General features: G+C 48.8%; 1 protein-coding gene across 2 annotated transcripts in view; it reads right to left on the bottom strand.

Moving 5' to 3' along the window:
* Positions 1 to 8541: 8541 nt before the first annotated feature.
* LOC132387466 (low affinity immunoglobulin epsilon Fc receptor-like) overlaps positions 8542 to 24099 on the bottom strand; it is a 36849-nt gene continuing 21291 nt past the window's right edge. The window contains exons 4-11 of one of the 2 annotated variants that reach the window (XM_059959833.1): positions 17615 to 17709; positions 16745 to 16816; positions 15420 to 15539; positions 13024 to 13140; positions 11689 to 12060; positions 11085 to 11227; positions 9929 to 9990; positions 8542 to 9457 (exon numbers count right to left, since the gene is read on the bottom strand). In XM_059959833.1, the coding sequence (XP_059815816.1) occupies positions 9247 to 9457; positions 9929 to 9990; positions 11085 to 11227; positions 11689 to 12060; positions 13024 to 13140; positions 15420 to 15539; positions 16745 to 16816; positions 17615 to 17709 (1192 nt within the window). In that variant the 3' untranslated portion in view covers positions 8542 to 9246. The remainder of the gene's footprint in view (positions 9458 to 9928; positions 9991 to 11084; positions 11228 to 11688; positions 12061 to 13023; positions 13141 to 15419; positions 15540 to 16744; positions 16817 to 17614; positions 17710 to 24099) is intronic. The other variant, XM_059959834.1, reaches the window with a different exon arrangement.

Genomic DNA, 24099 nt, shown 5'->3' with positions numbered 1-24099 from the left:
GGGAGTGTAGGGCGAAGAGGCAGCAACTGCTTGTAAATTGTTGAGTTTACAGTCTCCTGTATCCCCTCCCCCATGGTACCGATGAGCACAGGGCACTTACCGGCTGGAGAGGTTCCTCGCTGATGGATGCGGTCTTCCCGAGGCATTCCTTCTTGAACATGTCCTCGATGGAGGGGAGGATTGGGTTCGTGATGGGATTGGCTGAGCCTAGAACCCTCTGCATCCTCTGGCGACCCTCTGCGTTGCAGCCTCCACACCAGGCGGCGATGCGACAAGTCAGAACGCTCCCCACATCCCGAGAAATTCGCGAGTCTTCAATGAGAGACTACATCCCCTAATACTCCTATCCTTGCAAACTCTTCTGTACCGAGAGATATGGATGGTGGAGAAGGCAAGGGCCGGGTGGAATCTAGAATGCACTCCGGCTCAGACTCTACGTAAACAAGACCACAGTGATGAAATCCAAAGATAAAGTCACAAACAGCAGTACAAGAAATGGATACCGTACGGTTGAGCACTGAGTGCTCGGCGCGAGGCCGTTACCGACAGACATTCCATGAAGGAACATTGACGGACAATAATTGGCAGTCTGAGTCTTTAAGAGAAAGTGAGTGACAGCGAACCACTCTCCGAGGAATGGGAGTGCGAAAAACTTGATATCTGATGCTGTTGTGACAGGAACATGTCGCGTTTTTCGTGTTACATGAATTTGTCGTGCCCAGTGTAGACCCTCTGAGACGCTTATACACAATATCCCAGGAACTTCAAAGACGATCATACGATCATACGAATTAAGCTATTTGCTCGGCCCACCATTTGATCATGGCTGATCCATCCTTATTCCCAATGTCCAGCCTTCGCTCCGTATCTCGTCATGCTCTTCATAGTCAGGAATCTATCACTCTTTTATATGCCCCGTAGTTTCCCGTCCACGGCCGCCTGTAACAAGGAATTCCACATATTATCTCTTCTCTGGCAAATAAATTCCTCCAAATCTCTGTGCCGAATTCACATCCCTCTATCCTGTGGCCGTCAAAGGTATGTTTGGAGAGAAAAAAATTGCAGATTTTCCTGAAAAGAACACCTCACCAACTGTTAAACACCGGGGGGATCGATCATGCTTTGGGCTTGTTTTGCAGCCAGTGGCAAAGGGACAAATTTCACTGGTAGACAGAAGAATACATTCAATTAAATACCAGCAAATTTTGGAAGCAAACATCACACCGTCTGTAAAAATGCTGAAGATGAAAAGAGGACGGCTTCTACAACGGGATAATCATCTGCAATACATCCTAAACTCAAACTCCACAACGGACTACTTCAAGAGGCGCAAGCTGAATGTTTTGCCGTGGCCTTCACTATCCCCCGACCTAAACATTATAAACAATCTGTGGATAGACCTCAAAAGAGCAGTGCATGCAGGACGGGCAAAGAATCTCGCCAAATTAGAAGCCCTTTGCAAGGAAGAATGGTTCAAAATTCCCTCAAACAAGAATTGAAAGATCCTTAGCTGGCTACAGAAAACATTTAAAAGATGTAACACTTGCCAAAGTGGGTGTTACTAAGTACTGACCATGCAGGGTGCGCAAACTTTTGCTTCGGACCCTTTTCCTTTTTTTTATTTTCAAGCTGTAGAAGATGAAAAATTTTTAAAAAAAGTACTCTTGCTTAAAATATTAACGAAATGTGTCATCTTTAACATTATGCCTTTTGGAATTCAGGTCCACTTTTACTCGCTTAAAAAAATGTAAAGAAAAGCAAAAAAATAAATGACTGTCACTGTCGGGGCAAACTGTTGGTAGGTTTGTTTTCAGTTTATTTATTGTTTATAAATGCACAGTTAGAACAGTAGGCATGCCTGGCAGCAGAGTTGAATGCTCCTCTTGCAGGATCTGTGACGACAGGGAGACCTCCAGTGTCTCCGACAGCCTCGCCTCTGATAATTGCCTCCGGATGCAGATTCCAACACTCGGATTTATGGAGTTGGAGCTGATACTGGATGAGCTCAGGGTCATTCGAGAAGGTGAGGGGTTGGTCGGTAGGGCATATTGGGAGGACGTTAGACCCCATGTGCAGTTCACAGGAAACTGAGTGACAGTCAGGAGGTTGAAAGGATCGCTGTAGAGATCCCCTGTGTCCAACTGGCTTAATAACAGATCTACCACTTTGTAAACGTCTGGGTCGGGGAGACGGGGAAAAATGACCGAGCAGGGGAAAGTCTCACAGTTCCGGTCTCTGGCTTCGAGTTTGCCTCCATGGTTAAGAAAGGAGGGCGACATGAAACAAGCTGTGGATATTTGCGATTCCTAGTTTGGGGAACATAAAAGTGGTTTTGTGTTCAAGACACAGATTCCTACATGTTCTTTTCCCTCCCGTGTGCCAGGGCCGCGACCTCGCCGATCCGGTCCTCAGCAATGTCAAGTGGGAGGGTGAGCGAGCAAAGTTCTCCACGGGCTGGTGCCGCCAGAAATAGGAGGATAATAGAGATTAACACTTGGCTAACGTGTTGGGATGGGAATGAGGGCTTCAGATAGTGGGATTACTGGGTTCTCTTCCAAAGAAGGTGAGACCTGTGCATAAGAGAACGTTTCAATGCAACCGAAGTTAATTGTCATTCAACCATACATCAGTTAACATGAATACAGCCGAACGCGTCAGCGTTACTCAGCATGAAGAAACACAATGCCAACAATCACACGCGGCACAGAACACCCATACTACATTAACATACATACACATCTATATAATTCTGCAAGTCGACCTCAACAGAGCTTGTTTTCTTCCGAGCGAACACTGGGGGGCAACACAGACTCCTGACTGCAGGCCGCGCCACACAGTACCGCGTTGCGCCGCTCCTTCATTTACTCCTCCAGCGAGCAACTTTTTCAGTTTACACCTGAACCGAAGTAGAACTAATATTCCAGCGTGAGTTTCGCCATTAGAAAGGAGGAGTGGTGGGGTTTACACTGGAGTAGGGTTTTGGAACAAGAATCCTAAAACAGACAGTGGAGTGTTTGTTGGTACAGATGTTGTTCAGACGTCAGACCAAGTCAGGAAACAAAAGGGTGAGCCTGCTGGGACTCATATTCTGAGCTGCGTCCATTTCAATGCAGGAAGTATTGTACGAAAGGAAGATGAGCTCAGGGCAGGGATCAACGACTGGAAGAATGGTATTTCAGCCAATAGTGAGACTTGGTTGCAGGAAGGGCAGGACCGTCAGTTCAGCATTCCCGATATCTTCTGTTTTAGTCGTACTAGTACGGGGATAATTCAAGGGCTATGGGTGGTATTTCTAGTTGTTGAATATATCACGGCAATGGTCACTTAGAACAAAAGAGCAGTGCATGCAGGACGGGCAAATAATCTCGCCGAATTAGAAGCCCTTTGCAAGGAAGAATGTTTGAAAATACCCCCAAAGAAGAATTGAAAGACCCTTAGCTGGCTACAGAAAGAGTTTAAAAGATGTGACACTTGCAAAAGTTGGTGTTACTAAGTACTGTCCATGCAGGGTGCCCAAACATTTGCTTCGGGCCCTTTTACATTTTTGTTATTTTGAAACTGTAAAAGATGGAAAATTTAAGAAATAATCTTGCTTAAAATATAAAATAAATGTGTCATCTTTAACATTATGCCTTTTGGAAATCAGGTCCTCTTTTACTCGTTTAGCTATTCACAGTAACAAAAATATTGAACGGGGTGCCCAAACTTTTGCATGTCACTGTAGGGGCAAACTGCTGGTAGGTTTGTTTTCAGTTTATTTATCGTTTCCTTCTTTATAATTGCACAGTTAGAACAGTAGTCATGCCTGGCAGGAGAGTTGAATGCTCCTCTTGCAGGATCTGTGACGACAGGGAGACCTCCAGTGTCACTGACAACCTCGCCTCTGATAATTGCCTCCGGATGCAGAATCCAAAGCTCTGATTTATGGAGTTGGAACTGATACTGGATGAACTCAAGGACATTCGGGAAGGTGAGGGGTGGTCGGGAGGACATATCGGGAGGAATTTAGACCCCATGTGCAGTTCAAAGGAAGCTGAGTGACTGTCAGGAGGTTGAAAGGGGTTTGTCCAACTAGATTAATAACAGATATACCACTTTATATTCGTCTGGGTTGGGGAGACGGTTGTTAATGACTATGAAGAGGAAAGTCTCACAGTTCTGGTCTCTGGCACCGAGTTTGTCTCTGTGGTTAAGAAGGGAAGGCGAGATGAAACGAGCTGTGGTTCTCGGCGATTCCTAGTTTGTGGAACATAAAACTGGTTTTCTGCGCAAGGTACAGATTCCTGCAGGGTATTTTGCCTCCCGCGTGCCAGGGTCACGACCTCTCGGATCGCTTTTTCAGCAATCTCAAGCGGGAGGGTGAGCGGGCAAAGCTCTGCACGGGCTGGTGTCGCCAGAAATAGGATAATAGAGATTAACACATGTCTCAGGTGTTGGGGTGGGAATCAGGGCTTCAGATAGTTGGAGTACTAGGGCCTCTTCCAAGGAAGGAGAAAACTGTGCATATGAGACCGGTTCAATTCAATTCGAGTTTAATTGTCATTCAAATCTATATCAGTAAACATGAATACAGCCAAACGCGTCAGCGTTACTCAGCATAAAGAAACACAATGCCAACAATCACACGCGGCACAGAACACCCATACTACATTAACATACATACACATCTATATAATTCTGCAAGTCGACCTCAACAGAGCTTGTCTTCTTCCGAGCGAACACTGGGGGGCAGCACAGACTCTAGTCTGGTGGCCGCGCCACACCGCACCGCGTTGCGCCGCTCCTTCATTTTCTCCGCCAGCGAGCAAAACTCTCAGTTTACACCTGAACCGAAGTAGAACTAATATCCCAGCGTGAGTTTCGCCATTAGAAAGAGGGAGTGGTGGGGTTTACACTGGAGTAGGGTTTTGGAACAAGAATCCCATAACAGACAGTGGAGTGGTTGTTGGTACAATGTTGTTCAGATGTCAGACAATGTCAGGAACCAAAGGAGTGAGCCTGCTGGGACTCATGTTCTGAGATGCGTCCATTTCAATGCAGGAAGTATTGTACGAAATGAAGATGAGCTCAGGGCAGCGACCAACACCTGGAAGTACAATATTTCAGCCAATAGTGAGACGGTTGCAGGAAGGACATGACCGTCAGTTCAGCAGTCCCCGTATCTTCTGTTCTAGTCGTACTAGTACCGGGATAATTCAAGGGCTACGGGTGGTATTTCTAGTTGTTGAATATATCACGGCAATAGTCAGTTAGGACAGAAAGGAGAACTCGTCCAGGTGAAGTTTTAAAGGTGGAGCTGAGGAATAAGAACGGAATGGACTCGTTCACGGTGCAACTGTCCGGGGAGTTTAGAGGAACAAACCTGTAAGTGGTCGCAGTCTGTTGCAAGAAACATATCGCTGTGATCTTGGGTGATTTTAGCAGGTATTGACTGTGAGTCCCATACTGTGAAAGGACCAGTGGGATAGTTTGTCAAGCGTTTGGAAGAAAGTTGCCCGAATCAGTACGTATAAAGTCCCATCGGGGGAGTGCAATACTTGATCTCCTACAGCGGAATGGGACAAGGCAAGGGACAGAAGTTTGTGTAGGGGACCACTTTGCATCTAGTGATGATGATGCCATTAGTGACAAGGTCATTATAGAAAAGGATCTGTGTGACGTCCGGTTTAGTTTCCGAATTTGAGGAAGACCAGTTTTATTGGGGTCAGGGGTGATCTGCCAAGTATGGATCCGGCCAGGCTGTTTTCTGCGGTTCATCGCAAGTTGGAGCGGAAGCGCTGTTCAGTGTAGAGTGGAAAGGACCGGACCGTGAACAGATGGAAGCGTTGAAGGAGAGAGCGACTTCAGTGAACACGATTGGGGTGCCGAAGAACCGACCGACAAAATAAATATGATTTGGGACTGGGCTTGACGTTTCCGAGTTCATAATTCATTTCTGGTCGCCCAGTTACAGGAAGAGTGTGTGTGTCTTTGGTGAGGATACAGAAGGGTATCTGCCAGAAGGGTATCTGCTAGGATGCTGCCACGATTCGATAGCACAATCTGTCAGCAGAGATCAGAATTTTTTTGCTTCTTTGCTCCGGGGCAGCGAAGGCTAACAGGCGGCAGAACAGAATGTGGAATGAGCAATGCATGACCATGCTCATGGGGCTACATTACAGACCAGTCAACAGTCCACTCGGAGAGAGTTTAATGGTGTGATTGTGAAGGGAAGAAATGAAGCTAATGTCGGAAACGGGAGTGTGTAATTTGACGGGGAAGAAGGAGCTTCACTCTGTGTCTAAAACAGGATGTTTATACAGATTAATTAGGAGAAGGTGCTTGCTGTCTTGAGGCAAATCAGAGTAGATAAATTCCCACGACCTGACAGGGTATTCCCTCGGACTTTGAGGGAGACTAGTGTTGAAACTGCAGGGGTCCTGACAGAAATATCTAACATGTCGATATCCACGGGTCAGATGCCGGAGGACTGTAGGATAGCTCATGTAGTTCTGTTGTTTAAAAAAAGGCTCGAACAGTAACCCGGGAAATTATAGGCCGGTAAGTTTGACATCGGTAGTAGGTAAATGATTAGAAAGAATACTAAGAGATAGGATCTGTAAGTATTTGGATAGAAAGGACATATCAGAAACAGTCAGCATGGCTTTGTGCGTGGTAGGTCATGTTTAACCAATCTATTGGAGTTTTTGGAGGAAGTTACCATGAAAGTGGATGAAGGGAATGCAGTGCATGTTCTATACATGGCTTTTGACAAGGTGCCGCATGGGAGGTTAGTTAGGAAGTCGCTGGGTATACATGGAGAGGAAGTAAGTTGGATTAGTCATTGGCTGAATGGAAGAAGCCCAAAAGTGGCAGTGGAGGATTGCTTCTCTGAGTGGAGTCCTGTGATTAGGGGTGTGCCACAGGGATCAGTGCTGGGTCCATTGTTATTTGTCATCTATATCAATGATCTGGATGATAATGTGACAAATTTGATCAGCGCATTTGCTGATGATACAAAGTTTGGATGTGCAGTGGACTGTGAGGAAGGGTTTCAAACCTTGCAGAGGGATTGAAGCCAGTTGGAAGACAGGGCTGAAAGATAGCACATTAAGTATAATGCTGATAAGAGTGGGGTGTTACGTTCTGGTAGGACTAATCAAAATAGGATATACTGGGGAAATGGTAGGGCATTGAGGTATGCAGCAGACCTGAGTGATGTAGAAATAATTTGGAGTATTGTGTACAGTTCTGGGCACCGAATTATAGGAAGAATGTCAACAAAATAAAAAGAGTACACAGGAGATTTACTCGATTTTTTCCGGAGTTTCAGCACCTAAGTTACAGGGAAAGGTTGAACAAGTTAGGATTTTACTCTTTGGAGCGTAGAAGGTTGAGGGGGGACTTCATAGAGGTAATTAAAATTATGAGGGGATTATATAGAGTTGACGTGGATAGGCTCTTTTTTTCTATTGAGAGTAGGGGAGGTTCAAACAAGAAGGCATGAGTTTGAAGTTAAGGGGCAAAGGTTTAGTGGCAACACGAGGGGCAATTTCTATACTGAGAGAGTGGCAGCTGTGTGGAAGGAGCTTCCAGTAGAAATGGTAGAGGCAGTTTCGGTATTGTCATTTAAAGTAAAATTAGATAGGTTTATGGACAAGAAAGAATGGAGGGTTATGGACTGAGTGCAGGCCAGTGGGATTAGGTGAGTGTACGCCTCGGCACGGACTAGAAAGGCCGAGATCGTCTGTTTCTGTGCCGTAATTGTTAAATGTTTATATGGTTATTCCTCGATCGTGTGCGGTCGTTATCGTCGCCAGTATTTAGGTAGGAAACGAACCTGTTCTGAACATTCGGTATTGTCATTATAAAAAATGGATAGGTATATGAACAGGAAGGAAATGGAGGGTTATGGGCTGAATGCAGTTCTGTGGGACGAGGTGAGAGTAAGCGTTCGGCACGGTCTAGAAGGGCCGAGATGGCCTGTTTCCGTGCTCTAATTGTGATATGGTTATATGGGCCAGTGGGACTAGTTGAGAATAAGCGTTCGGCACGGACTAGAAGGGCCGAGATGGCCTGTTTCCGTACTGTAATTTTTATATAGTTTTATGGTTATATCTCTCGTTACAAAACGTATTAGAGCGTTAGGAGTTTGAGGGGATTTGGTCTGTCATTGGAGACTCGCGAATTTCTCCGGATGTGCTGTGGAGAGCGTTCTGACTTGTCGCATCGCCGCCTGGTGTGGAGGCTGCAACGCAGAGGGTCGCCAGAGGCTGCAGAGGGTTCTAGGCTCAGCCAACCCCATCACGGGCCCAAACCTCCTCTCCATCGAGGATATGTTCAAGCAGGAATGCCTCGGAAAGACCGCATCCATCAGCGAGGAATACCTCCCGCCGGGAAATGCCCTGGGCTCATCGGTACCATCGGGGAGGGGGTACAGGAGCCGGAAACTCAACAATTTACAAGCAGTTACTTCCCCTCCGCCGTCAGTTTGACAACGCTCCCTAAAAACTTAAACACTCCCCCGGTAAACACCTTTTTTGCAATATTTATTAACTTCCCAGATTTACGTTAATTTTACATCATTGCACCGCACTGAAGTCACGTTGTAGTTGCAGAAAAGGTCGGTGAGGCTGCGCTTGGAGGGCGGTGTTCAGATCTGGTCTCCCTGCTGTAGGAAAGATGCCACTGAGCTGGAAAGAGTGTAGAGGGAGATTTACGAGGATGTTTCCGGTTCTCGAGGGTCTGAGTTATGGTGGGAAGGCAAGCAGGATGGGACTTTGTTCTTTGGAGCGTAGGTATAAAGCCAGGGGAGGCACAGATAGGGTGAATGTGCACAGTTTTTTTTCCCCCTGGGTTGGGGTATCGAAAGCTCATATGCACAGAATTGAGATGAGAGTGGGTGAAAACGGTGAGGAGAGAGGCAGGGAATGGGGTGAGAGAGAGAGAGAGAGAGAGAGAGAGAGAGAGAGAGAGAGAGAGAGAGAGAGAGAGAGAGAGATGTGGAGAAGCGGAATGAGTTGGTGAGAAGAAGGGCAGAGTGAGAAGAGGAGTGAGTAGGAAGGAGGAGTAAATGGAGGGAGCAGGGTAGTTCGGGGCAGGGTGGGGAGAAGACTGGTCTAGGTGGGGAGAGGGAGAGTAGGGGAGAATGGGGATGCGAGTAGAGAAGGAGACTGGAGTACGAAGGAGCTGAAGAGAGTGTGGGTGAGAATGAATGGTTGGGGGAGATAGGGTGAGGTTGATTGAATGCGGAGAAGTGGGGTGAAGTCATTTGATTGAAGTCGGCCCCACGGGTTGTTGACAGAGACCTCGGATCTCTTCAGGAATATCCGGGTAAAAAGGTGCCGACTTCTCACAGATGAATCTGTAATTACGTTTGCAACTGTAACTGGAAATGTAACTCCATCCGTCCGATTCGCACTTACGGCAGGTGGGCGATCCATAATTCAACTCGTACAGAAGATCAGAGGCCACATTCCTATCAAAGAGGTTTAGATAATTTCAACAGAGACAAAACAGATCCAGCACACAACCGGAGACCGTCGCCAAACTAATCCCACTAACCTGCGCTCTTCCCACAGCCCCATGTCAGCCTCTAAACTTATCCTATGACATCGCGCTAACCTCACAGCCCCGGGTCCATCGCCATACGAATCCCATTACACCGCTCTCCCCTACAATCCCGAATCAGCTCCCAAATTAAGCCCAGAGCACGACCCTCTACCGTCAACCCTGAGTCAGACAACAAACTAATCCCACTGTCTCACTCTCCCCACTTCCCTGTCTTTCTGCAGACTGATCTCACTGACTCACTCTCTCCCCACAGACCTGAGTCAGAACTCAAACTAATCCCACTGCCTGACTCTTTCCTCACGAACTCGTTTCAGCCTCCAAACGAATCCCACTGAACCACTCCGACACCAGAGAACAGCAACAGACCAAACCTCACCTGTCTGCGCATTTTCCAATCCAGTATGTTACGTATCGATAGACAGCGCTGGAAACAAACTTCTGTGAAATTAAATCACTTCAGTTAATGATTAGAACCAGACTCTCTCAATGCATATCCATTTGAAGAGGCGGTACAAAGAGGGAATCAAACAGTGTCTGAGCTCGGGAGTGTGGTGAAATTCACTCTGTGTCTGACCCCAGGAATGTGTGATGGGAAGGCTGGAGGGAAATTCACTCTGTGTCTGACCCCAGGAGTGTGTGATGGGACGGTGTGGAGGGAGATTCACTCTGTGTCTGACCCCGGGTGTGTGTGATGGGACAGTGTGGAAGGAGATTCACTCTGTGTCTGACCCCGGGTGTGTGTGATGGGAATCTGTGGAAGGAGATTAACTCTGTGTCTGATCCCGGGAGTGTGTGATGGGGCGGCTGGAGGGAGCTTCACTCTGTGTCTGACCCCAGGAGTGTGTGATGGGACGGTGTGCAGTGATTATCACGCTATGTCTGAATCCAGAAGTGTGTGATGGGACGATGTTGAGGGATTTTCACGGTGACAAGCCCTGGGACTGTGTAATGGCACAGGTGGAGGCGGCTTCACTCTGTGTCTGACCCCAGGAATGTGTGATGGGAAGGCTGGAGGGAAATTCACTCTGTGTCTGACCCCAGGAGTGTGTGATGGGACGGTGTGGAGGGAGATTCACTCTGTGTCTGACCCCGGGTGTGTGTGATGGGACAGTGTGGAAGGAGATTCACTCTGTGTCTGACCACGGGTGTGTGTGATGGGAATCTGTGGAAGGAGATTAACTCTGTGTCTGATCCCGGGAGTGTGTGATGGGGCGGCTGGAGGGAGCTTCACTCTGTGTCTGACCCCAGGAGTGTGTGATGGGACGGTGTGCAGTGATTATCACGCTATGTCTGAATCCAGAAGTGTGTGATGGGACGATGTTGAGGGATTTTCACGGTGACAAGCCCTGGGACTGTGTAATGGCACAGGTGGAGGCGGCTTCACTCTGTGTTTCACCCCGGGAGTGTGTGATGAGACGTTGTGGAAAGATCTTCACACTGTCTCTCAAATCAGGAGTGTGTGGTGGGACAATGCGGAGGGGGTTACACTGTGTGTCTTGATTATTAATGTCTCGTCTCAAGGTAATACATACCTTTTCCTCGTCTGAATCTATTTCGAGGAGCCTCGAATCGTGTTCTGAACAATGTCCCATCGCTCCGTTATAGGATTTTAAAATCTCGGATATGAAATAACACCGGTCCTCTTTTTTGATCCAGTTATGGGGACATTTTATCTCTGCAACTCAAGAACAAGAAACTCTGAAACTCCCTCCAGAAATCCCGTTGCATCAACAGGGATCATAAAAAGTTAAATTCCCTCCATAACGTCCAATCACACAATCCCGGGGACGGACACAGTGTGAAGCTCCCTCCACACCGTCTAATCACGCACTCCCGGGGTGTCACACAGAGCGAATCTCCCTCCACACCGTCCCATCACACACTCCGGGATAAGAGACAGAGTGAATCTCTCTCCACACCTTCCCATCACACAATGCGGGGGTCAGACACAGAGTGAATCTCCCTCCACATCGTCCCATCACACACTCCCGGGATCAGACACTACATGTCGCTCCCTCCACACCGTCCCGTCACACATTCCCGGATTATGTGATGGAGTGAAACTCTGTACCTCCTCCCTCCTCATCTCTCACCCACTGTTATGTGGAGCTGTTGAAACGGGGGATGTCGTCTCACCTCTTCTCCTGGTAAGGTATTGGCAAATCTGAGCTTTGTTTTCGTTGATGTTTCTGTACTTCATTTCGAGCTGATTGAACTGATGACAGAGCTCGCTGTGCTTTCGATTCAGCTCCGAGAGATCCGAGTTGAGGGTAGTAATGTTGTTTTCGAGGATAGTGAGGTTGTTGCTGAGGGCGGAACGATTCTTCTGACAGTTTCTCTGGGAGAGATCCAGGCGGGTGTTCTCGGATGTCCTGGATTTAAGGGTTGAGTTCAACTTGTAGACTTGCTGTTGATATTGGAGCTGGGTCCGGTTCATCTCGTGATGTTGTTCCCAAAGTCTCTGGTAGTTTCGCTCGGAGGTTATCAGAAAATGAAGAGTCTGTGATACTGAGAGTGATAGTAAAGTATGTGTCAGTGACACTGTGTGAGGTGAGTCGGTGTCAGATACGGGGAGTGTCTCTGTCACAGTGAGAACACTGTCTGTGACGAGGTCTGAGGAGTGTCGACGTCACGGTGTGGGGAGTGTCGGTGTCGCACTGAGGTGCGAGTCTGTGTAATAGTGAGGAGTGTGTGGGTATCACAGTGATATGCCTGTTTGCATGGGTCTGTGTCACAGTGAGGGGAGTATCAGTGTCACAATATGGAGACTGTCAACGTCCCGATGTTGGGAGTGTCCATGTAACAGTGATGTTGTGTAGCTGTCACGGAGAGTGGTTTGTCGGTGTCACAGTGAGAGAAGTGCGGGTGCCACGGTGAACAGAGTGTTTCTGTTTGGGGAGTGAAAATGTCACGGAGAGGGGAACGTCGGTGTCACGGTGAGAGGGAGTGTCCGTGTCACTGTCAGTGGGACTGTCCAGGGCATTGTGAGGGCAGTGACGATTCCCGGTGTAGGACCTGACGGTGTCACGGTGAGTGGCTTGTTGGTGTCCCTGCAAGAGGAACATCATGTGTAAGTGTCACGGTTAGGGGAGTGTTGGTGTAATGGTGTGGGGTGGACGGTGTCACGGTGTTGGGATTGTCGATGTCACGGTGACAGGTGTGTTGATATCACGGAGAGGGAACTGTCGATGTCACGGAGAAGGGTGTGTAACTCTCACGGTGAAGGCTGTGTCAGTGTCACGGTGAGTGTCCTGTCGTGCACGGTGTGAGGTGTCATAATAATGGTAACGGTATTATCTATGCTATGTTGAGGGTAACGTCTGTGTCACGGTGAGGAACGTGTCGCTGTCACTGTGAGGGGCTTTTCGACGTCAGGGTGAGGGGCATGTTAGTGTCAGAGTGAGACTTTTGCGCTAACGTTTCATTCCACTCTCTTTATTTAAGGTCTGACTCGCAGCCCGTTCCACTCACCATAGATCGAGAGTCCGGCCACTATCGCGACGAGGGCGAACGTAACTAGGCAGAGTTGGCAGATCCTACGGTCCGGTCTATTTTCGATGTTCTGTTTCGGCTCCTGTTTCTGCAAACCTGTAGAGAGAACATTCAGCTTGTGTGTGAAATCAGCCTTGACCCCACTGGAAATCCTTCATTCCCAGCCTTCGCTACAGGGAAGCGGCCCAGGTGTCCGACCTCTCGTTGTAACACATGCCACCGATTCCCGGCAGAGTCCTGTTAAACCTCTCCGGAGGCCGTCCAACGCCCTGACATCCTTCCGATAATGGGGTGACCAGAACTGTATACAAAGCGCCTGAATCAGCCTAACTCGTGATTTTCTTATAACGATGCAATGTAACTCCCTGGCATTTGTACTCAATGCCTACGATTAATCAAGGCAAGAACACAGAATATAGAACAATACAGCACAGTACTGGCCCTTTGGCCCATAAAACTGTGCCGAACCTTAAACACTTCCTCCCATGTAACCCGACACATTAAATGTTTCTATATACCTGTCTAGTAGTGTCTTAAATTTTACTAGTGTATCTGCCTCTAACTCAGGCAGTGCATTCCACGCAACAGCCAATCTCTGAGTAAAAAACCTTCCTCTAATATCCACCTTGAAATTCCCACCCCTTACCTTAAAACCATGTGCTCTTATATTGAGCAGTGGTCCCCAGGGGATGAGGCGCAGACTGTCCACTCTATCTATTCTTGTCAATTTATCGTATCTTCTATCTTGCATCCTCTCATCTTCCTTCGCTCCAGAGAGTAAACCCCTAGCTCCTTTAATCTCTGATCATATTGCACACTCTCTAAGCCAGGCATTATCCTGGTCAATCTCCTTTGTACCCTTTTCAATGCTTCCACACCCTTCCTACAGTGCGGCAACCAGAACTGGACACAGTACTCAAAGTGTGGCCTAAAATGCCATGGGCATTCTTAACCATCTCATGCAACTGTGCAGCCATGATCAGGGAGCTCCGAACACAGATCGCAAGATCCTCTGCCTATCTAAAGTAAAGACATGTTCGGAACATTGTAATCTGAAGGGTTGTATTGTGCTGTAGGTTCTCTATGTTTCTATGTTCCAACAATGTTTCGGGTCTTGGCTTTGATTGTGTGTCACTTGTTTCATTTGACCTACCAAGGCCCAACATTTTAGGTTTGACGGTGTTAAACTCCATCTGCCAGGTCTCCAAACCGTATCTGTAACTGATCTACGCCCCACTGAATTCTTGGCCAGTCTTCTCCGCTCTCCACATCATTGCATACCCTTCTTGATCAGCTCTTTCCCTTTTCCCCCTGTCATTTCCAACCTTCGGACACATATTTTCTTTTGAAAGACTAAACGCAACATGGTACATTTACACTGAAGTCCTCTCACATTCAGTATTTGTTTTAATTTAATCTGGAATCGTCTGCGGATCGTGGAAACACCTGCATTCAGTGGCTAGAGGTAATGGTCCCGATCTGGGAATTGAATAGTGTTTTCTCTGAATCACTTGCTGTGCAATGATGGGTTCGAAGAGCCTGTATTGTGTTGTATGTTTTCTATGTTTCAATGTTTCTATATACATCACAAAGAGGAGAGGTCCTGCCGAATAAAGTGTCACAGTTACAGAGAGAGGACAGTAGAAGCAGACGATCAGGTGCAGGGGGCCACGACGAGGTAGATCGTGAGGTCAGGATTCCATCCGATCGTCCTAGGGTGCCGTAGGATAAACCAATAAAAAGGGGCATAAGCAGTCCTTGAGACTGATGGACGGGCTTTTGTATAATTCTCCCCGAATGGATGGAGACCGGATTGGGTGGGGGGTCTATGATTATGCTGACCCCTTCACCGAGACAGCAGGAGGGATTTAACTGAGGCCCGAGTGGCAATCTTCTATTACCCAGATTGTGGTCAGTCTATGGAACGAGATGACAGAGGAAGTGGTCGAGACAGATGCATGAGAAACTAGGACTACAGGCACTGTGTCTTGTGACCCCTCCACAATGACGTTATTACTGTGAGAGGGGAAAGGGATTTAATTGTGGCCTCTAATCCGACCCTCCCAGGTCGCAACACACCGCACCGACAATCAAAGCGAGTTCCCTCCTCTTCGCATCTCTCACGCGTTCCCTCCGTTTTATTCTCAAACAGGGGATCATTGGGGTCAGCTGTACATTTGCCGTGAAATCTCTCGACAGGATTGGACACGTCACCTAAACATGGACAAACTAACAAAGATGAAAGTGACCTCGATCTGTCCGGACCCGGGGCGCCGAAGAGGTCTTATGGACAATAGATAATAGACGATAGGTGCAGAAGTAGACTATTCGGCCCTTCGTGCCTTCATTTTAACGTAATTCCTGTGAACCCTGACCTGTTTGTGCAGTGGCTGTCAGCCCGCCGGGTCCCGAGGAAATGGGAGGATCTTCGGCCTCATCGATGCGGGGTTCCTCTTTCCGAAATTTCAACTCTGAGTAGGTGGAGTTCAGACCGTCTGGGAGAGAGAGTCGGAGAGGCAGATTAGGAAGAGAGTGAGAGCGGTAGGGAGTGGAGCGGGGTATCGAGGAGAGAGAGAGGAGAGATAGAGAGAGTGGAAAGTAAGGGGAATTAGGGGTGAAACAGCGAACGAGAGCGTGAGGGAGGAGGGAGAGATAGGAGAGACATAGGGAGGCAGAAGAGAGCGACGGACAGATATGGGCAATGGGCGGGAAGATGCGAGAGAAACCATGGGGAGAGAGAATGGGATGAGAGAAGTGGAGACAGATGGTGAGAGAGAAGGGGAGGAGAGTCGGGAACAGTGAGAGGACTGGGAGAGGTGTGAGAGAGAGCGAAAGAGAGGGGGATTGAGAAGGGAAAACGGACAAAAGTGGAAGAGGATGGGGAAGAGAGAAAAGGAGAACTTGAGAGACAGAGGGAGAGAAGAGCGAGGGAAGGGAACGTCGGGGAAAGGAGGAGAGACGTGGATGGAGAGGAGGAGAGGGCGCGACGGGAAATGAGCGGCAAGTTTAGCGACAGAGCCGTTTGGAAGACCGATAGTGGCGGACGGGGAGAGATGAGAGAGTTCAGAGAGAGAGAGAAAGAGTGCGAGTGGGTGGTAGAGACGGTGACTGTGATAGAGGAGAGACGGGAACGACAGGGGGCAATGAGACAGGGTAAGGACAAGGGGCCAGAGGAAGACAGGGGGGAAACGGAGAGAGACGAGAAGAGAGGGTTTGAGGAAGTGAGGGAGTGAAGAGAAGGGGAAAGAGGGAACAGAGAGTGTGGTTTAGGAAAGAGAGAGCGCGTTTAAGGATTTATACCGCGCTCCCTCCTCACCGTCTCTCCAACTGTGACCCGCCTCACCGCTCCGACACGGCGCTCACTCATCTCCGACCCCCTCCCCACCCCATTCCATAACGCTCGCTCCTTGTCGGCCCTTCCTCCACCTGGCACATCCCATGCTACCTCTCCTCGCCGACCCTTCTCACTGCACACGGCGCTCCCTCTATAGCGCCCCTCCCTGGACGCTCACTCCTCACGGAAACCTCCGCACCGTCCATCGAAAGTTCACCCCCCCCACCCCCGTCGTCTCTCCAACGTGTTCTCTCTGTCTTATGCTCAAACAGGCAATCTTCAAGGTCAACTGTACGTTTGCTCTGAGATCGTTCGACAGGATTGAACACGTCAGCTAAACACAGACAAGCCAACAAAGAAACTGACCTCCACCTGTACGGTCCTGGGCCGCCGAGAGGGTCTTGACATTAAGTTCCGCGTACGTTACATCAGGTTCAGCTGGGGACAAAACAGTTAGAGTCGGACACAGTGTGAATTTCCCTCCAATCCGTCCCATCGCATACTCCCGGGGTCGGACACAGAGTGAATCTCCCTGCATACCGACCCATCACACACTCCCAGGGTAAGACACGGAGTGAATGTCCCTCCAGACCATCCCATCATACACTCCCGTGGTCAAAGACAGAGTGAAACTCCCTCCACACCGTCCCATCGCATACTCCCGGGGTTGGACACAGAGTGAATCTCCCTGCATACCGACCCATCACACACTCCCAGGGTAAGACACGGAGTGAATGTCCCTCCAGACCATCCCATCATACACTCCCGGGGTCAAAGACAGAGTGAAACTCCCTCCACACCGTCCAATTGCATACTCCCGGGGTCGGACACAGATTAAATCTCCCTGCACACCGTCCCATCACACACTCCCGTGCTCGGACAGAGAATGAATCTCCCTCCACACCGTCCCATTACACACTCCGGGGGTCTGACACAGAGTGAATCTCTCTTCAACCCATCGCATCACACACTCCCGGGTTATGACACAGAGTTAACCCCCTTTTACACCGTCCCATCACACATTCCCGGGGACAGACACAGAGTGAAACTCCTTCCACACCGTCCCATCACACACTCTCGGGGTCAGACACAGAGTGAAACTCCCTCCACACCGTCCCATCACACACTCCCGGGGTCAGACAAAAAAGTGAATCCCCATACTCGCCGTCCCACCATATACTCCCGGGGTCAGACAGAGAGTGAAGCTCCCACCCTCCGTCTCTCTGCCCTACTCACCTGGGGAAGGAAACTGTGAGTCCGTTCTGGTGAACTTCACATTCATGTAAGTCTCTCTGCCGTCCATCCTGTCAAAGAATCTCTGAGTCTGTGAGCTCAGAAGGGGAAGCGACCGTTGTCAGAGGAAGCCCGTGTTGACACGCGGGTCCGATCGACAACAACAAACACCAGATGAGCAGCTGGTACAGAGAGGAACCGAGACAGACGGGGATTGCGGGGAGGAGGGAGGCTTGTGGCGTCACAGAAAGTTAGAATCAAAATTAGAGTGGGGGGTAGAGTAGTGGGTAGAAATAGGGGATGGAGAGGGGGTGAGAGGGGAAAAAGGTGGTTAGCGGAGAGAGATGCGGGTGACAGGGAGGCAGTAGGGACTGTGGGGAGAGAGGGAGCAGTGCGATACAGATTTGGAATGAAGCGGGGAGAAAAGGGGGGAATAGAGAGGGAAGATTTGGAGAGAGATCGTGAAGAACGAGAAAGTGCGAGCGAACGGGGTGAAGAGAGGTTTGGATGGAATGAGAAGGAGCGGAGGGGAATATATGGAGGAGAGAGAGCGAGATAGAGAGGAAATGAGTGAAGGAAGGGGAGGGTTGAGGGAGAAGGTATTTAGACGATGGAGGGAAAGAGGGAGCGGATAGGGTGAGAGAGGAAATGAAAGGAAGGAGGGAAGTAGAGTAGAAGGGCAGGAATGAGGGAATGTCGGTGTGATTTATGTCACTCATAAAGAGCCTCCATTGTCCTGGAGATTTGCCCCCTCCCCCGGTTGGCTCCTGGTTTCTGACAGCTCTTGACCATCCCCAGGTTCTCAAACCCTCTGTCCGCGAGAAACCATGGACCCAGGACAAAACACTAGCACATCCACCGAGATGAATGAACCTCCTCCCCTCGGACAGAGGGGAAAAGAGCCCAGTGGAGCCATCTCTCTTCCCTTCCTTATTCCGTGGCATTCTCACTCCCTCTCTCTCCCTCAGCTCTCCTTCTCTCCCCACCCCCAATAGCTCTCTCTGTCTTTCATTCTCTCTCTCTCTCTCTCCCTCTCTCCCATTCTATCCCCTTAGCTCCCCTTCATACGGACCCACCTTCCCCGTTACCTTACCCAGCTCTTTCACACATCGTCTCCACACCGATTCTCCTCTCGAACAACGCCGCCCGTCGCCGTGACCCAGAGACGTCCCACTTCACCAACCCTTTGCACCCCGACCAGGAAGCTCCCTGCATCTTCGGTCCCTTCCCATCCGCATTTCCAGCGATGACGGATGGGGGAGAGATTATGCAGCATTTAGCCCTGAACAGCCGGCCATCTGTCTTCTGCGCCCTCTTTTCTCTAAATCTCGCATTAACCGACAACCCCTCTCCTTCGATGGTTTCGTCTCTCCTCCCACAACACCCTCCCTCAATTCCCGCTCTCCACCCCACCGGAACACATTCTCCCGGGATGAGACACTCAGTGAATCTCCCTCCACATCGTCCCATCACACACTCCCGGGGTCAGACACAGAGTGAATCTCCCTCCACACCGTCCCATCACATACTCCCGGGGTCAGACACAGAATGGATCACCCTCCACACCGTCCCATCACACTCTCCCGGGGTCGGACACAGAGAGAAACTCAGTCCGCACAGTCCGATCACACACTCCCGGGGTCAGACACAGAATGAATCTCCCTCCACTCTGTCCCATCACACAGTCCCGGGGTCAAACACAGAGTGAATCTCCCTCCACACTGTCCCATCACACACTCCCGGGGTCAGACACAGAGTGAATCTCCCTCCACACCGTCCCATCACACACTATCCAGGGGTCAGAAAAAATAGACAATAGACATTAGGTGAAGTAGGCTATTCGGCCCTTCGAGCAAGCACCACCATTCAATGTGTTTATGGCTGATCATCCACAATCAGTCCCCCTTTCCTGCCTTTCCCCCATATCCATTGACTCCGCCAACTTCATGTGCTCTATCTAACTTTTTCTTGAAAGCGCTCAGAGAATTGGCTTCCACTACCTGTTGAGGCAGAGCATTCCTCAGATCTCTGGGTGGAAACGTTTTTTTTTTCCTGAAATCCGTTCTAAATTGCCTACCCCTAATTCCTAAACTGTAACCTCTGTTTCTAGACTCCGTCAACATCGGGAACACGTTTCCTGCATCTAGCGTGTCCAATCCCTTAATAAGTTCATATGTTTCAATCAGATCCCCTCTCATTCTTCCAAATTCCAGTGTTCTCAAGCTCAGTCACTCCAATCTTTCAACAGAGTGAAGCTCCCACAAAACCACTCATTCACACAATCCCGGGGTCAGACACAAAATAAAGCTTCCTCCACAACATAGTATTACATACTCCCGGAGTCAGACACTGAGGGAATCTCCGTCCATACCGTCCCATCACACACTCCCGGGGTGAGACACAGAGTGAAGCTCCCTCCACACCGTCTCATCACACACTCCCGGGGTCAGACACAGAAGGAAGCTCCCTCCACACCGTCCCATCACACACTCCCGGGCTGAGACACAGAGTGAAGCTCCCCCCACACCGTCCCAGCACACACTCCCGGGGTCAGACACAGAATGAAGCTTACTCCACACCATCGCATCACCCTCCATACCGACCCGTTGTTTCACGTTGTTTGTCAATGAAAAGTACATGTTTGTTGAGGGGTGAGGTCATAGTTTCTTAACTACCCTACCTTACAGGTCTACCTATTACATGTAGATAGCGTAGCTAAGAAGGTTTATGGGGTGTTAGCTTTCATAATTCGAGGTTTCGAGTTTAAGAGTCGCGAGGTAATGATGCAGCTCGTAAAACTCTGGTTAGCCCACACTTGGAGTACTGTGTCCAGTTCTGGTCGCCTCACTATAGGAAGGATGTGGATGTACTGGAAAGGGTACAGCGGAGATTTACCACGATGCTGCCTGATTTAGAGAATATGGATTATGAACAGAGATTAAGCGGGCTAGGGCTCTTCAGAGAGAAGGAGGATGAGAGGAGACATGATAGAGGTATACAAGGTATTAAGAGGAATAGATAGAGTGGACAGCCAACGCCTCTCCCCTAGGGCACCACTGCTCAATACAAGATGTCATGCCTTTAAGGTAAGTGGTGGGAAGTTCAAGCTGGATATTAGAAGAAGATATTTTTAAGAGAGTACTTGGTGGGTGGAATCCACTGCCTGAGTCAGTTGTGGAGGCAGATGCACTAGTGAAATTTAAGAGATCACTAGACTGGTATATGGAGGAATTTAAGTTGGTTGGTTACATGGGAAGCGGGGTTTAAAGTTCTGCACAACATTGTGGGCCGAAGGGCCTGTACTGTGCTGTACTGCTGAATGTTCTATGTTTTGTAGTTTTAAGGTGCTTGGATGGTGGTACAAGGGTTGTCAGATAAATGTTTTTCACACAGCGAGTGTGGGTTGCCACAGAGCGAGAATGCACTTCTGGTGATGGTGTTCGAGCCGGATTCAATGGTATCTTTTAATAGTCTCTTAGATAGGAACTTTGTTCTGTGATTTTGTTAATGCAATTGACCCCTACGCCTACTTCCGTTTCATCTGCAAACTCTGCCACAAAGCCATCTGTTCCACTCAGCATTGAAAATCAATGTGAGAAGTAGCGGTCCCAGCACAGTCCCCCTGAGTAAAACCACTCGTCACTGGCAGCCAACCGGAGAAGGCCCATTTTAATCCTACTCGCGGCCTCCTGCCTGTCAGCCATTCCCCTATCCATTCCTGTGTCTTTCCTGTAACACCAAGGGATTATGTCTTGTTAAGCAACCTCATCCATGGCACTTTGCTAAATGCGTTCTGGAACTCCAGTAAATGACAACCACTGTCTGTCCTTTGACCACCTTGCTGGTTACTTCCTCAAAGAACTCTAACAGATTTGCCGGCATAATTTCCCCTGACAGAAGCCAGCTGACTTTGACTAATTTTAGCATTCGGCACCAAATGCCTCGCAACCACAAATTTATTAATAGACTCCAACACTCTCCCAACCACTGAGGTTGAGCTAAGTGGAAACATAGAAACCCTACAGCACAATACAGGCCCTTCAGCCCACAAAGTTATTCCGAACATGTACCTACCTCAGAAATTACTAGGCTGACCCATAGACCTCTATTTTACTCAGCTCCGTGTACCTATCTAAAAACCTCTTAAAAGCCCCTATCCTATCTGCATCCACCACCTTGCCGGCAGCCCATTCCACGCACTCCTCACTCTCTAAGTAAAGGAAATTACCCCTGACTTCACCTCTGAACTTACTCTCCAGCATCTTAAACCTGTGCCCTCTTGTGGCAACCATTTCAGCCCTTGGAAAAAAAATGCATCTGAATAGCCAATGAATCAATGCATGTCGTTAGTTTGTACATCTCTGTTATGTCACCTCTCATTCTACTTCGCTTCAAGAAGAAAAGACCGAGCTCACTCAAACTATTCCCATCAGGCATGCTCCCCAATGCAGGCAAAATCCTTGTAAATCTCCTCTGCTCCCTTTCTATGGCTTCCACACACTTCTTGTTGTGAGGCGTCCAGAACTGAGCACAGTACCCCAAGTGGGGTCTGACCAGAGTCCTAATAACTGTAACATTACCTCTCGGCTCCTAAATTCAATTTCACGATTGGTGAAAGCCAGTACACCATAACAAGTCTTAACCACAAAGTCGACATGTGGGTCAGCTTTAAGTGTCTGACTCGATGATCTCTCTGTTCCTCCACACTGCCAAGAGTCTGAAAAATAATACCATATTCTGACATCATACTTGACCTACCAAAGTGAGCCACTTCGCACTTATCTGGGTTAAACTACATCTGCCGCTTCTAAGCCCAATTTTTCATCCTATTAATGCCCCGCTGCAACCGCTGCCAACCCACCACACTATCCACAACACCTGCAACCTCAGTGACATGAGCAAATTTACTAATCCAACCTTCCACATACTTATCCGGGGCATTTATAAAAAAAGATTACTTAGAGTAAGAATCCCAGAACAGATCCCTGAGCCTCCAACGTCCTGCCTGAGATCATGATAGCCAATTAAACGTTTTTCAAAATTGTCAGTTCCTATCTCTCTCCAATGATATTGTAAAGGAGATAGAATATGATCACTACCCTCAAAATGTCTGGAGATCGACACCGGACCAGGTACAATTTCCATAACCAAATCAAGTACAGCCTCTCTTTTTGTAGGCATATCTACATATTCTGTGAGGAAATCTTTGTGAACACACCTAACAAACTCTGCCCCATTTAAACCACTTGCTCCAGGGAGATGCCAATTGATATTTGGGAAGTTTAAAACTCCCATCACGACAACTCCATTATTATTGCACCTTTCCAGGATCTGTTCCCCTATCTGCATCCTCGATATTCCTGTTACTATTAATTAATGCGGCCTATAAAACTCCAAGTAAAACTATTGTTCCCTTCTTTTTCCGAACCTCCACCCACAGAGACTCCATAGAAAATCCCTCCATGGCGTCCACGTTTCCTACAGCTGTGGTAATATCAACGATCGGCAGTGCCACGCCCCCGCCACATATGCCTCCCTCTCTGTCCTTTCTGAAGCATCTAAAACCTGGCAATTGAAGTAACCATCCCTGTCCCGGAACTATCCATTTCTCTGTAAATGTCACGACTTCATATCTCTAAGTAGTGATCCACGCTCTAAGCTCATCCGCTTTCTTCAAAACACCCCTTGCGTTAAAATAGACACACCTCAAGCTTTCGGCTTACCTACTCTACTCTATCATCTGCCTAACCGCCCTCTCGCACTGTCTACAAGCTTTCTCTATTTGGGAGCTAACCTCCTCTTTCCCAGTCTCTATAGTTCGGATCCCACCCCCAAACATTCTAGTTTAGTGTGTGTTGGGACAGTGTGTAGAGAGCGTCCCTCTGTGCCTGCTCCCGGGAGTGTGTGATGGGACGGACTGAAGGGGGATTCACTCTGAGCCTAACACCGGGAATGTGTGTTGGGAGAGTGTGGAAGGAGATTCACTCTGTGACTGACACCGAGAGTGTGATGGGACGGTGTGGAGGGAGATTCACTCTGTGTCTGACCCCAGGAGTGTGATGGAACGGTGTGCAGGGAGATTCACACTGTGTCTGACCCCGAGAGTGAGTGTTGGGAAGGTGTGGAGCGAGATTCACTCTGTATCTGTCTCCTAGAGTGTGTAATGGACGGTGTGTAGTGAGATTCACTCTGTTTCAGACCCCAGGGGTTTGTGATGGGCCGGTGTCGAGAGAGCTTCACCGACTGTCTGACCAAGTGTGTGTTTGAGATGAGACCGTGTGGCCGGAGCTTCACTCTGTGTCTGACACCTAGAATGTGCGATGGGACGGTGTGGATGGAGATTTACTCTGTGTCTGACACCGGGAGTGTGTGATAGGATGCTGTGGGGGGAGTTTCACTCTCTGTCTGACCCCGGGAGTGTGCGATGGGACTATGTGGAGGGTAACTGTCTCTGAGTCAGTGCTCGGGAATGTTTGATGGAACGGTCT

This window comes from Hypanus sabinus, unplaced genomic scaffold (assembly GCF_030144855.1).
Source record: "Hypanus sabinus isolate sHypSab1 unplaced genomic scaffold, sHypSab1.hap1 scaffold_1898, whole genome shotgun sequence".
Classification (NCBI taxonomy): Eukaryota; Metazoa; Chordata; class Chondrichthyes; order Myliobatiformes; family Dasyatidae; genus Hypanus; species Hypanus sabinus.
Note: the sequence above shows the minus strand (reverse complement) of the source record. Positions and strands in the feature narration are given on the sequence as shown.